The 13,583-nt window shown below is 37.2% G+C and overlaps 1 protein-coding gene across 4 annotated transcripts in view; it reads right to left on the reverse strand.

Moving 5' to 3' along the window:
* The window catches only part of plcb1 (phospholipase C beta 1), a 153,302-nt gene that overhangs the window by 44,141 nt on the left and 95,578 nt on the right, over nucleotides 1-13,583 (reverse strand). For all 4 annotated transcript variants that reach the window (XR_001481859.1, XM_015395075.1, XM_015395068.1 and 1 more), the window contains exons 10-13: nucleotides 9,463-9,609; nucleotides 8,275-8,432; nucleotides 3,723-3,805; nucleotides 3,404-3,488 (exon numbers count right to left, since the gene is read on the reverse strand). Coding sequence is in view for 3 of the 4 variants with exons in the window: in XM_015395075.1 (XP_015250561.1) it covers nucleotides 3,404-3,488; nucleotides 3,723-3,805; nucleotides 8,275-8,432; nucleotides 9,463-9,609 (473 nt within the window). In the remaining variant the exon portion in view is untranslated. The remainder of the gene's footprint in view (nucleotides 1-3,403; nucleotides 3,489-3,722; nucleotides 3,806-8,274; nucleotides 8,433-9,462; nucleotides 9,610-13,583) is intronic.

A 13,583-nucleotide genomic window follows, 5' to 3' on the forward strand; every position in this document is an offset into this window, starting at 1 on the left:
CCACCTTGGAATGTAATTGAATAAGATTGCTTTGCAGTGCATTCAGTTTGTGCTTGGAAGTTGGAATATCATGCTGATCAGTGCTGTTTTCATTTTCATAATGGTGGTAAAAATGAACATAGTTGCCTTGTATGAACAATAGAGAATATGGGTGTCCACAAGGGAAGAAAAAAAAAAACACTTGCCTTGGAGATTACATCACTCCTACTTCCCAGTTTTGCTGACATGCGCCATTTCTTCAAGTACAAGTATTGTTGTATAGGTATCGGCTTATATCGGAAATCGGAACTTCAGTGTTCGGAATATCGGGATATAGGATTTCGGCAAAAAAGGCAATATCGTGCATCCCTAGTTTCACCCACTAGTAAAATTCAACTGCTGTTGCAATTTTTCAACCCATAGAGGTACAGTTTGATATAATTTTAGGCCAAATAATGCAGAAACAAAACACATGTGCATAAAAATGTCAAAATTAGACCGTAATATAAAAACAATTTGCTCAAGCCTGGATCTATACCATTTATCTGCAAAAAAAGTTGATTGCGGGGAAGATTAAGGGATCAAACTATCTATGCACTTCACTAAGGCCAGAGGAAGCTGTCCTATCAGCTTGAAAAGGAGAGTATAAACACTAATAAAGAGTACAAGACTACCTCCAAGTAGCTTTATGTTCTTATGGCCATAGTTCCAAATTTAATTTAAAAGTATAAGGTTCATGGGGCTTTAGCTAATCAACTAGAGTGGCCACAAGAAGAAATGCAACCCAGTATGATTAGATGGATAGTGCAGATGATAGAAAAAGACCTACAGAAGCTGTCCAATCCAGATGAACTTCAAGGTTAGGATACATCACTTATTTTATCACACCAAACAAACCATAAAAGGCTTAATAGAAGAAGCCCCAGAAGGGAGCACCTACTTATTGAAAAGTGCATTATTACTAGATTCATCAGTATGAGGTTTTCTATTTAGTGTCATGCATATAGCGATTTTTTTTGTGTGTTTTTATTGATGTGACCTCTACCTTCCACTGAGGTCACATCGTCCAAAACAGAAAAACAAATCCAGGGATCTGGGAACGAAGTATATCACATAGTGTCAGAAGGATCAGACTCACTTACAGGCCATGGGTTATTCAACATCACAGTGACACCAAACATAAAGATAAAAGCACTGAAAACTGGCTGGGGAACAAAGATTTTATACTATGCCATTATAGACGGAGCCATTTTCAGCAGTTAGCTCAGGAGTGGATCAGTCGGAGAAACGTCATAAGATCCATATATCTTTTTAGAATGCTACAAAGATTGCGTGTTGGAGGTGTTTTCTACAAACTCAGAACAACTGTTTCTTTATCTTTATCTTTATCTTTATCACCCATGCTGATTAAGCTGATTATTTATGAGAAATATTTATCCGAGTCAAAAAGATTAAAAGCAACGCCTGTATTCTGTTAAATATGGATTTTACCTTAAGGTACATAATTAATTTTTTGTGGGTGATTGTGCGTTCATTGTCTAAGGTAAACGACCTATTCGCCTATAAATGTTGTAAAAAAAAAAAATTGTGAAAAGTAGATGAAGGGGGATCTTCAGTTCTATGAAAACCTTAATCCTCTTTATCCTCACTCTTGGTTGAGCTGGAACCAATCTAGCTATATTACTCTATCTGACAGAGCGCCTACGGATTCATGGAGCTGATATTCCATTCGCTATGCTGTATACATGGCTGCCAGAGGGGAGTGGTTGTCATTGCTCTCACCTTTCCCAGTCATTACAAGCTCAGTGGTAAAAATCTATTTCTTCAAAGGTACGTTCTCTCTCTGTTTCTCCAGCTCCTCCCTTGGTGTGCCTCTCATCTTTTCCCTCCCCTCCATTTCCCTCATGCCACTCTATTCACAAGGCTTCTCCCTGATAATACTTCAATGTCAAATCCAGTCGGAGGGCTGTAATTCTCAGAGGGATGGGTCTTTGGCAGGCAGCAGGACTGGTGGAACTTCCTGCGCCTGTGAGATAATGCTGCCTCAGAGTGGTGGGAACTTTCACTCCTCTATGGTGTTCTACCAACAGGGACATCAATTTCCCCCTGCTGAAGCTGCAAGACGAGTAACTCCTAAAGTGTGTGTGCTGTATGTGCAGAGGAGATGAGTGTGTTTGCTTTCAAGTTTGCAGAGAGACTGTGCATGGGAGAGTTTGTGCGGCAAATGTCTATATTTACCTCACATGGGGTGCCTGCGTCATCACACACAACAAAGACGCCTTTTTTGGTGGAGGGGGGTACTAGGAGGGGAGGCTGAGCGTTCGGCCACAAAGGGACAATGCAAGGTTTTTTCTAGTAGCCATGGCAACAGAGGAAAGACTGATAAAGGGCTGCCAAGAAAAGCCATGTTGTGATTACAGCATAAAACACTTTCGTTTAATCTTAAATGGCTGTCATTTTCAGTCTCACTGATAGTCCAGAGGTGACGCAGACAAAAAAGGAAGGATTCTGAAATGATTTATCCAAAGTTGGCTCCTGTTGCACGTAATCAGTCGCTGATGTGAGTGAGTGAAGGAGACAGATGTTCTACAGAGGGAATGAGATTTTGCTGTAATTTCTGTATATCTTTTCAAACAGGCTAGTCTGGATGTAAATAAAACAGAACACCTGTTGCTTCAGCTATCTTCACAGTAATGCTGATGCTGCAGGTTCGCACACTTGTGCCACTATGTTACAATGTCAGGCAAAACCACATATGCTGATTCACATTTATCATACGTCAACCACAACTTTTATATGACTTTATTGGTATTTTATGAGATTAACCAGCAATTTTAAGGTGGAATTTAAATGGATTGGGTGTTGGATAGAGAGCGTCTGCAAACTGCAATTTTCAGTGCTTGCAGAGAAATCTTAACTTTTGCTGGGTTATTCTTATGCATAGTAATTACAGATTGGAAAACAAAACAATGGAAGGCGATTCCTCACCTTTGATTATTAAACTAAATAGAATCATTTTGATTAATACCAAAATCACAGTGATTCAAAATTAATAATCCTGTAGTTTCTCGGTTATTTGCTTTTTCATTTTGTTATGCAAAATAGGAAGGGATTACTTTAAATTAGGTGGGTGTTAAGAGGCTACGTTTGGAGAAAAAAATTCTAAACTATATATAATACTGTTCACACTATTTTTTCTTACATTTTTTCCTGTTAAAACTATGTAATCTCCTGAGCCGACAGGCAGAGACTCCTTTGGCTCCTGAGTGCACTCATTGTGGGTTAATACCTTTTGACCACTTCACTGCAAGCATGTTTTATGTATCAAGCTGCGTGTTAAAAAAGAGACAGAGCTGCTAAAAGTGTGAATGTCTGAGTGAGCCCGTGCACATGTAGAGTGTGTTCAAGCTCCCTTTGTACTCACAGGATATTTCTCCAGTGGTTCCATCAGTAATGCGTCTCCAAATATTGACCGGCAGTACTCTGCCATCTTCGCCTGCTGCTTTGGTCTGGGAGTTACACACAAACACACAAGCACAGACAGACAATCATGATTTCTTTGCTAAATGTCAATATGCTGAATATGTATGTTCCTCCCCTGAAATCCCCCTGGAGCTATTAAAGATAGAGCCACCCATCAAGATCTTCCCCTCAGCCCAGTAAGTGACAGCTGACGAATGCTTTCTGCTCATCAAAAAGGTCAAAAATGGTAGCTTCCAACTTGAGACATATTGTCAACTTACGAGTCCACATGGTTTTCGAAGGACAGGATGACAGGGAATGGTGAAGTCTTGAAGGCACACTCTGCAATAGCCTCGATCACTTCCTGAGAAAGAACACAAGAAATACAGAGTGGAGACAAGCTTAAAGAACAAACACAAATACATTAAAAAAACAATGAAATCACTATTTTGAACTGAATAAGTGAAATAATTTTTTATGTCTTAGAATGGTGTCAAACTCAGAGGAAACAGTTTGAGATCAACTGTCTGAACCACCAATCTTCAATATGAATTAGACCACTGTTAGCGACAGTGTCAATTAAAGTATTGCCTATATTTCAATTTGCAAACTTTCTCTTAATAAAATCAACAATCTCGTTATCTGTAGCTCTCCATTTTTAACATTTCACCCTAAATCCATTAGGCTTCTTCTCTTCGTCTTATTAGATAAGAGTTTCCTACAGTATATCAATCAGTTCACTCATTTATTTCTCCTTCCTCTTGACATCTACTCTTCTTTAAGTTTTTAACGCTCTCTTCTATAAAATCAGCTTTTCTTATTATCCTCTCCCCCTCTGAAGACATCAATTAATCGCCCCTCAGCTTTTGTCCTTGGGACGATTCAGTGCATCTGCCTCTCATGAAGTTTGCAGGATGCTTGTCCCAGTTTCTTTGCTTCTTGGTTTTCATCCAACCCTGCCTTTCTGTGTCTTATCTTAACCTAAACAACATTTGCTCATACTGTCAATAATTTATTCCTCTCTTTATAAAACCACAAAACAGAATTCTAATCATAAACAGTAATTATGTTTGGTTATATAGGTGTTTTTTGTGGGGTCAATTTATTGTTTCTACAAAGTATTTTTTGCTGTACAAGATCCAAAAATAATAATAAGGGATTTGAAGGAGTGGATATTACAAAACAAAATGCATTTTTACTAACTCCCTGGACCAATCTACTCTTTCTGGTACCCTTCCCAAATATATGGATAGACACATGTGTTATATTAATTTTTACTATTTTTTTTCATTATTAATATGGAGAACATCACTTTTTTAACAGAAAAAAACGTGAGGCTGTTAAAAAGATTATGATTCTGAGTTATTATTATGAGTATTGTGCATTAAATATATACAACATTATGTAAAAAAGTATTCTCTCCCTTATAGATCAGACCCCAATTCCGTTATAGACACAGTGAAATGTTTCAGATCATAAAGCATTTTTTTTACTATTTGTATTTATTACCTGAGTAGGGTTTTAGAGTAGCATAGCCAAAGTCTGGACTTTAATCTGATTGAGCTTGTGTTTCAGGAAATTGAAAAGCCCATTAATGCTTCAAACTCTTCACTATGGCTGAATTGAAACAGTTTTGCAGAGAGGGGAGGACCAATTTTCCACCGCACTGATGTGAGAGATGCATTGTCAGTTACCATAAACACCGGATATTATTCACAACCTAAAACATTTGAATGTGGATATCTCTTTCACATTGTTTCAAATTGTTTTTTTTTAACTGTCTTAACCTAATTGCCTCCACAAACATTATATTTTTAGGAGAGTTTGTGTGTGTTTTTCTGTCTGTACAGGATAACTTCATAAATTATAAACAGATTTTAATGACATTTTTACAAAAGACATTCCTCGTGTCAAGTAACACTTCATAGTTTTGCAATAATCCAGATCATGTGTGAGTTTTAGCTATAGGTTTAAGTTACAATATGGGGGAAGATTTGCTGCTTGGTGGAGATCTGCGATCTCAGAGTGGTTTTCTAGTTTTAAAAATGCATTTTTAAATGCAAATTCTTTTTTTAAATTATTTGCTTGTGTAAGCAGCCAAGCACTGCACTCCATACAGCAGTGGAGTTTGGGGTAAAAAAGAACAGCATACATGGACAAAACGGTACTTGTTGCTGGGAGACCAGAGGAAGTATAGAGTTTCTAAGACTGCAGTTTGATACAGCATACAGTATATCTGTCAGATGGTCAAAGAAAAGCCCTGAGTTTGTATTTAATAAAGGGGAGGAGGAGGGAGAGAAAGCTGCTGCTAGAGGGATTCAGGTTTATTAAATGCTTTATAAGCTTAACTGAATTTATCCGTATTTATGCTCATTTAGAAACATCGTCAACACAAATGAGTTCTTCCAGCTTTTCAGAATGAGTAAAAACGAATGTTACTCCCTGGTGGCACGATGGGATAAAAATAGAAAACATCCTCAATCTACAGAACCTAGAAATGGACGATCTACAGAACCTAGAAATGGACGACCCTCAATAATGACACAAACAAACTATCAATAGTTTATTGTCTCTACTGCCTCCTGTGTAAATATGCTTTCAGGCAACAGCTTTATAAGCAAAAAATAAAACAAGTCAGTTCATATAAAATTATCAAATGATGGAGAAAATATATCACTTAATAGAAAGAGCTGCAAATGATGAATTAGACGTGGTGAAACATCTGAGGAGGTGATTTGGGGAAGGAAAATCTTGAGGTTTTGTTGATTTTTCTGTTCATCTCTAATCCCTCCATACAGTATGTGCACTCATATGCACAGTTAACACGAGTCTAACGAATCTTGTCCATCGTTAGTGTCTGTTCAGTCTTTTGACTGTTCTACTTAGGGAATTTGCACTGAAGAAAACACTGGACTATAAAATAAAAATGACAATTACAATACTTTATTAAGAGTGGGTAAAGTAAAGAAAGTTTCTCATGTTAGGGATCTAACCCAGCCAAAAGGATTACAGTTTAACTGCATATAAAAGAGAATGAGACTGTTAAAACTCTAAATCCAAAACAAAGAAGAACCGATTTTCGTTGCAATTTCTAGAAAGGAGTAGTTCTTCATGGCTGGGATTCCTGTGATTTCCTACAGGTGGAGAAGTATGACCAGAGCAGCATTCTTCCTCTTCTCCCACAGCTCTCTGCAGGCTGCATTTGGAAGGACATGAATGAGAACCTTGCAATCTTGCTCACCCAGCAAAAAAAAAAAAAATGCATCTTTCCAGAAAACCTTGGATCCAATCTGGTGACTTGTAACCAGACCTAAAATAGGTCTAGCTACCTGAAACTGTCTACCTCAGCTCCTAATTTAACCAAATGGTTTCTAAACATTATTTCATCAAAATAATGTTCCATTTTCCATTCTTACTTGAATTGTGAAATTCCTAGCTTGACCACCTAGCAACTGTTGTTGTTTATTAGTTAAAAGATAATTTAGCCTCATTCCTAATCCCTAAAATAGAAACGTAGGCTCTTAAACATACATATTTACACTAAGCTAGGAAAATCCTACAATCTTTTATTCTAATTTGTTCTTCATTTATATTTGCTCTGGACTGATCATTTCTACAGTTCATAGAAAGTAGTCACTTAAAGACTCAGTTCTCATAAGAGATATGAATTTAACAAGAGTTTATCAACATACATGAGTCTGTAATGGAAAGCGCAGTAGGGGTTCTGGGAACAGCATGAATCCTGCAGCTTAGGACACAAGGCAAAGATTGCTTTCATTCTTGTGAAGGCACCATGAATCAGGAATGATGAAATGGGTGTCCTAAGTTACTGTTACTCTTTTCAAGCATGCCCATTAAATACTTTTTATTTATAAGTTGAAACAACGATTGGTTAAAAGGTTCGCAACATGAATCAAATAAAGCAGAAGTTAAGCTACCAAACTTGGAATTCTGCAACCAACCTAATGACCTACTTGAAAAATCAAATGCTTGATAAAATATAAAATTGGAAATTGATAATTCAAAATAGGTTTCAAGTCACAAAAATGTACCTAATTGAATGCTGTACATGCAACAGAATAGTGTGCTGCAGTTCAAGGTAAGCATAGACATCCCCAAAAGCACACCATCCCCTCAGACATACGATGGAAGCAGAATCATGATCTGGGACGATATTTTTGTTCAGTGGGAAATGGGGATTTGGTCAAGGGGAAACATATACAGTGAAATGGAGAGTCCCTTTCTTGATCAAATTTTATTCAAAAGTAGTGTTGCACCAATGCCATTTTTGGCCCAGATACCCGATACCTGGCTGTGCAGTAAACGGCTGACACCGATACCATACTGATACCATCTGTTTGAAAGTGATGTGTGTGTATATATGAAGAACTGCATCCTACTTGGATGTAAAATAATTGCCATTATGGCTTTGTCAAGCTGCTGCCTACCTTTGTGAAGCAGGAAAAAGACTAATACAAAGTGAGTCTGGTAGAACTTTTTATTGCCTACCTGGAATGGGTGACAGTAGTTATAATAAAGTAGTTATAATAAACTTTTTGCTCTCAAATTTTAGTGCAGCAACGGGGTCCTGCCTGATACTGGTATCGATACAACACTATTTAAAAGTACAGCATATGTGCATCTAAATTCATGGAACTACCTTTGCCAAAATATCTTGCTTATTATATTATAAATTTAGGAAGTATTTCCTTGTCGATTCCAGGTTTTTTCACCTTAATGAAGTGCATATTCCAAGTGAAAAACATACTCATAAGCAAAAGTGCAAAACATGTTTCAGAAACCATGTTCTTCCGCCTATACCCTTTATCTTACCTTAAAGGAGATTTCAGTTGTCATTGTAAAACCATGAGTGATAACAGGTTCTTCTTCTGTGGTGCGTCCTTTCCAGCAGTCCAGTTCAATGCAGCGACACCCAGACAGGAGGACCTGTTTGTACATCTCAACTGAGGAGTTTCCTGCTAGCTGGCCCGCTGCACAACACACACAGTCACACATACAGTTCATTAATCCTTTCACTTGCTAGAAAGCAGTAAAAAAAAAAAAAAAAAAAAAAAAAAAAAAAAAAAAAAAAAAAAAAAAACAACAGTAAAAGTGTCTAATGCAGGCAAATCTCTTTAACTTGTCACCATTAGTGAGGCAATTATCACTTTGCATTAGCAGTTTTCTTTCCCGCAACATTAAAAAGAGCCATGTGAGAGCGAGCGCCTCTCTCTTCATTATGCTGACTATTTTCCACATCTTTTCATAAGCTTTCTTTAACTGTGTTTTTTTTCCCTCCCCCGCTTTTTGGTTAACATCCTACACCAATCAGTAATGTATGTTTGAAAAAAAATATTGTGTTAGTTTTAAACACATGATTAAGGACACCAATCTGTCCTTTTATGGTGTATTTAATTGCTGCCACTTAGAATAGTCAAACTTGTTTCAGTTTGAAAAGAAATAAAGGAGTCTGAGTTAGTGAGAAGAAAACCAAGCACTTCTTGTTTGTTTTTCTCATTTCTCCATTTCGCAGCCTATGAGGTCGAGTCGTTCCAGAAATTCCTTTTTTTTCCTCCACTGCAGGAGAGGTCTGATTCACTTGAAAGATTCAATGCACTCCGATTTTCTCTCAGAATAGATTTGAATAGATGAATTCTAATATTCATTGAGGAGAAAATGGCCCCTGTATTGCAAACCCCCTCAGTTGCACATGCCAGGAAGCAGTTACTGTGACTACCAGTCTGCAGAAATATTTAACTCATGAATGACACTGAAATGAGTCTCATGCCATGACTTGATTGGATAAATTCTTCAGAAGTAATACAGGAAAGGAAGCTTGAGATGCACCATCAGATTTGATTGAGTGACCTGCGAGTTATAAAGTTGAACGTTCCTGCCCGCAGCACTTTAATTTTATTTCTTAATGCATGACTAATCCACTCGTTAGTAGAATAATAAAAGACGCATCTGTGCAATTACACAGAGCCTCTTACTTTTCAACTCCCATCGGTGTGTACGCACCTGTGAGGTATGTGTTGTGTGAGGAGTTGATGAAGTAGTGAGAGAGTGGAAAGGTCATGTCTTCACTCTGGTCCAGCTTCTCCGGGGGAATGATGCTGTTTTCTTCTCCGTTCAGATATCGTGTAAAGCCCTCCATCGAGATCTGACCTGCATGAATATGACACATTTGAAGCATTCAGGCATCTTTTTCATTTGAATATCTCATAAACATTTCAGCATGCAAACCCCAAAACAACAGGGCCAGAGGCTGTAGACCAGCTAAAAATACGTATATTTATTTCAGTCAGTGTTTAATCAACAAGAATATTTAATAATTAAATATATTTTTATTAAATTAATATCTAGAATGAAATAATGAGAAATAAATAATGTATTTTTCCACAAATTACTTGATTGTTTTATGCATTAACTTAAAAGGTATATTTAATAATGTATTGGGACATTTCATTATTTTATTGTTAAGTTAATAATTAATGGTATATTTAATAACATAATAATGCATTAAATTAATGGTACATATAATTATTTAATGGGACATTTAGCAGTGCTAATTTATTTATTTAATAGTATATTATTCCACAAGAGATGCATCTATAATTTGCAGGATGGTAGCTTTCAAGGAATGGAACGTGCATCAGATAAATAACCTGTAGTGAGATATCACTATTCACACTCTGGTTCTGCAGATGAAGAAAGATAGAAACAATTTTATCTAATTTCATTGACTGCCTACTTATTGCCTCCCACACCATAGGAAGAACTTAGGACGTTACCACTGCTATGAATAAAAAGTTTCTCATAATCTCAAATGTGAGGAATAGCCTCTGTGTTCAGGATGTAAATGTATTTTTCAGTGTTTTAAGCTCAAACCAACACTGTTAGAGTTAATAATGAATGATACAAGGATCTGACACAGAGAAGCTCCCACTGTCTGTTCTTTTTTTTGGGTTTGAGTCACTGTGAAAGACTGCTTTCTTTGCCATCATTGAAGTAAAAAAAAGTACATCAAAGAGAATCAGAGAGAAACTGAAGAAAGAGCTCTAGTCATCCATAAGAAAGACTGTGATCCGTGACTTTGTGACCACAAACACCAGACACAAGACCTGCACTGATTCAGTTCTGAATTCAAAGCAAAACTTCCACCTACACACTTACTCTCCCATAACGTTATCCTAAATATGCTAAGTAATGCAAGTTTGATGGGTGCAGCAGGTCCCTCCGGCCACTTTATGCTAATTAATGCGGTACCGCCCTCTGCAGACTGGCTGAGCTAATTAACACTGGTTGTGTTGCGTGACATCTGAGCTCGGCTGCACTCGGTGTCTCACTCCCCTGTCGGCTGTCAGGATTGTCTCTGCGTGAGTTTGAGGTCTGACCTGCACATCACACAGACAGTCTCAGTCAAAGGGTTTCCTCAGCTCTCAAGGCATTTGTAGGCTACAACGTGGGAAGAAAAAAATGTTGATATAGCAGGGATCACATCTTTTGCGAGACACTACAGGGGTTACTGTACACCAAAGGTGAGACATAAAAGTGAAACTACACCCAGGTGGGAAGTATACTGCTATTAGGATGTGTCCTTACTGTAAAATGACCTAAAAACATGCCTTTGAATGGGTGAAAATACTGTATAACGGTGTGCTATTCATCCTCCTTGAATGGAAAATATTCTACCAGCGTCTTTTCATTCAGCATTTTAATCATAGCGTTTGAGCAAACACAGACTATAGAAGCACAGATCACTGACAGAGCACTGAACAGATGAATGAAGGATGTAATGTTTAAAAACTCAATCATCAGTTTTACAGGCAATGGAGAAAACAATAAAGTATCTACAATAAAAATACACAACTTTATACAATGCCTTACAAATATATTCATCCTATCAAAGTGTCTGTAGAAATAAAGATGAGAAAAGTGTGGATCCTTTGAGCAGGGGAAACAACAGCAATAGATAGTGATCAAATTGGGAAAATGCGTACAGTATGGCAGGGTTAGGTTGTAAAACAATATTCCAAGCTATTAATATCTAAGAGAGCACTGAAAATAGAAAGCATATGACACCACTGTAAATCTACCAGGACATGGTCGACCCCCAGAGAAAGAGTTAGGGACTCATACTAACTGTACAGCACAGCAGATGCCAATCTTCACATCTCAGGTGGGATAATAAAACGAGAATAACACCGAACTTTTTAATCTAAATGATGCGTAATGTGAGTCAGCAAACTAAAATTGTAATAATGCTGCAGCCTGAGAGCATCAACCTCATCGTCACCATCCAGACATGGTAATGGCAGCATCATGCTTCATAGGAACACTTTACTTTAGCTTCAAATCTAAATGTTTATAACATATATTTAAAAAAAAAAAAATGCTTTTTTACTGTACATATCATAAACAGCTGTAACCAAACAAATGCTTGGAGTGTGATAACACCATTCTGGCGAGTCCATTACAGTGCATATGAAGGCGGAGCTCTGGAGTCCGTCTGCAGGGCAGATGGCAGCACCTCCTCCGGCTAGATAAATACTTCAAAAGGGTAAATCTGTCACTAGGACAGTGAAGGGCATGATTTCAGAGTGCGGGACAGGACATACACAAAGCATCAGTGAGGGAGCAGATCACTGTGATCACATTCAATTTCTGAGCAACGAAGCTGCAAATGCAACTCTAGTTTAAAAATCATTTTCCATAATCTCAGCACCCATGAGCTTTTGTGTTGAAATAAATGTAAAGTAGGTACTTTACTTTGAAGAGATTATTAAAATCACACCTAATTCTCTGCTTCTGACAATTAGGGCTCATTTATATTCAGTGAAATCCAGAACAGAACGTGCACATTAGATTAACATAATGATGAAACAGTGAAGAGATTTTTAGATAAACAGCCTCTTCTGGATAGATTAGCATTTTTAACTGCAAACACCACACATCAAAGGCCTAAAAATAAAATTGTTTGCTTTTCAGTTATAATTGAAAAAGTTTCCTAAATGTAGAATCTTTAGGTTAAGAAATGAAGTGCTCTGTCAAGCGAGATAGATCAAGATGCATAATCCACAAAATAATTTCACTTATTAGCTTCTTGTGTCTTCAGGGGAAACGGACAGTAAGAAATTCCAGCACATAATTAAACTACATACAGTATTTATCATGAATTAAAATGTTTTGATCTACAGTATGTAAAAAAACTAAGATGATTTGTTCGACAATAAACAAAACATGATGTGAAGTAAGTCCCGTTTTGGAACAGTTATGCAGCATGGTTTCCAGCAGAGATAAATTTGAATTGGCACTCTACCGAGCTTGTTGCCTGATATCTGGGGTGGGATGTTCTTCAGTTCTGGCAGCGACTGGTCCACTGACACCTCAAAGGACATGAAAGCACAGCATGTCCATGAATGTTGGATCCCCTACCCTCATCCGCCTCAGCCCTTCATGATTCATTCTGCTCCTGATGTTTTAATTCTAACACCTATGCTGCTTGCTTTAAAAGAAAAACACACTATTCATAAGTAAGAAAATGTTTCTAAATCTATTTAGTTATGATGCCCATGTGCTTATTAATTTTTGTCAAGCAATTGCAGTTCTGGTACTTCTTTATCTGCTTCTTAAATACAACAAACACCAGAGAAGCTGATAGATGCATCGGAACCATAATAACTCCTAAAACGTTGTATTAAAATGGATTTTCTTTTGTCCAATCTGTGCGGTTTAAATATAAGAGGGGATGTACAGTAAACAATCTTACCTTTATAAGAAAAGTTTTAGTTCTTTAAGTCGCTGGGGAATATTTAGCAAAGAATTTTCTGGAGTTTATCAGGGATAGACTGGACTTTGTTTTTACTTTTTCAACAATAGATTAACAGAGAGAAGTGTGCCTCTGATTGATGCCCATATTTAAATTAAGATATTATGCTTGTGTGTGTGGAAAAGTTAATCTGTGATGAAGAGTAAACTGTTCACTAACCAACAGCAATAATTAAGACCTATTATTTGACTGAAATTACATTAAGCTAAATCTAAACAAATCAGCAGACGTGCACATTACCTATCTATTATGAGGTGCCCCCAGGGACATAAATCAGAATTAACTTGCATATACACATATTAAATTACAC

Source organism: Cyprinodon variegatus, unplaced genomic scaffold, assembly GCF_000732505.1.
Source record: "Cyprinodon variegatus isolate N-32 unplaced genomic scaffold, C_variegatus-1.0 Scaffold25, whole genome shotgun sequence".
NCBI lineage: Eukaryota > Metazoa > Chordata > Actinopteri > Cyprinodontiformes > Cyprinodontidae > Cyprinodon > Cyprinodon variegatus.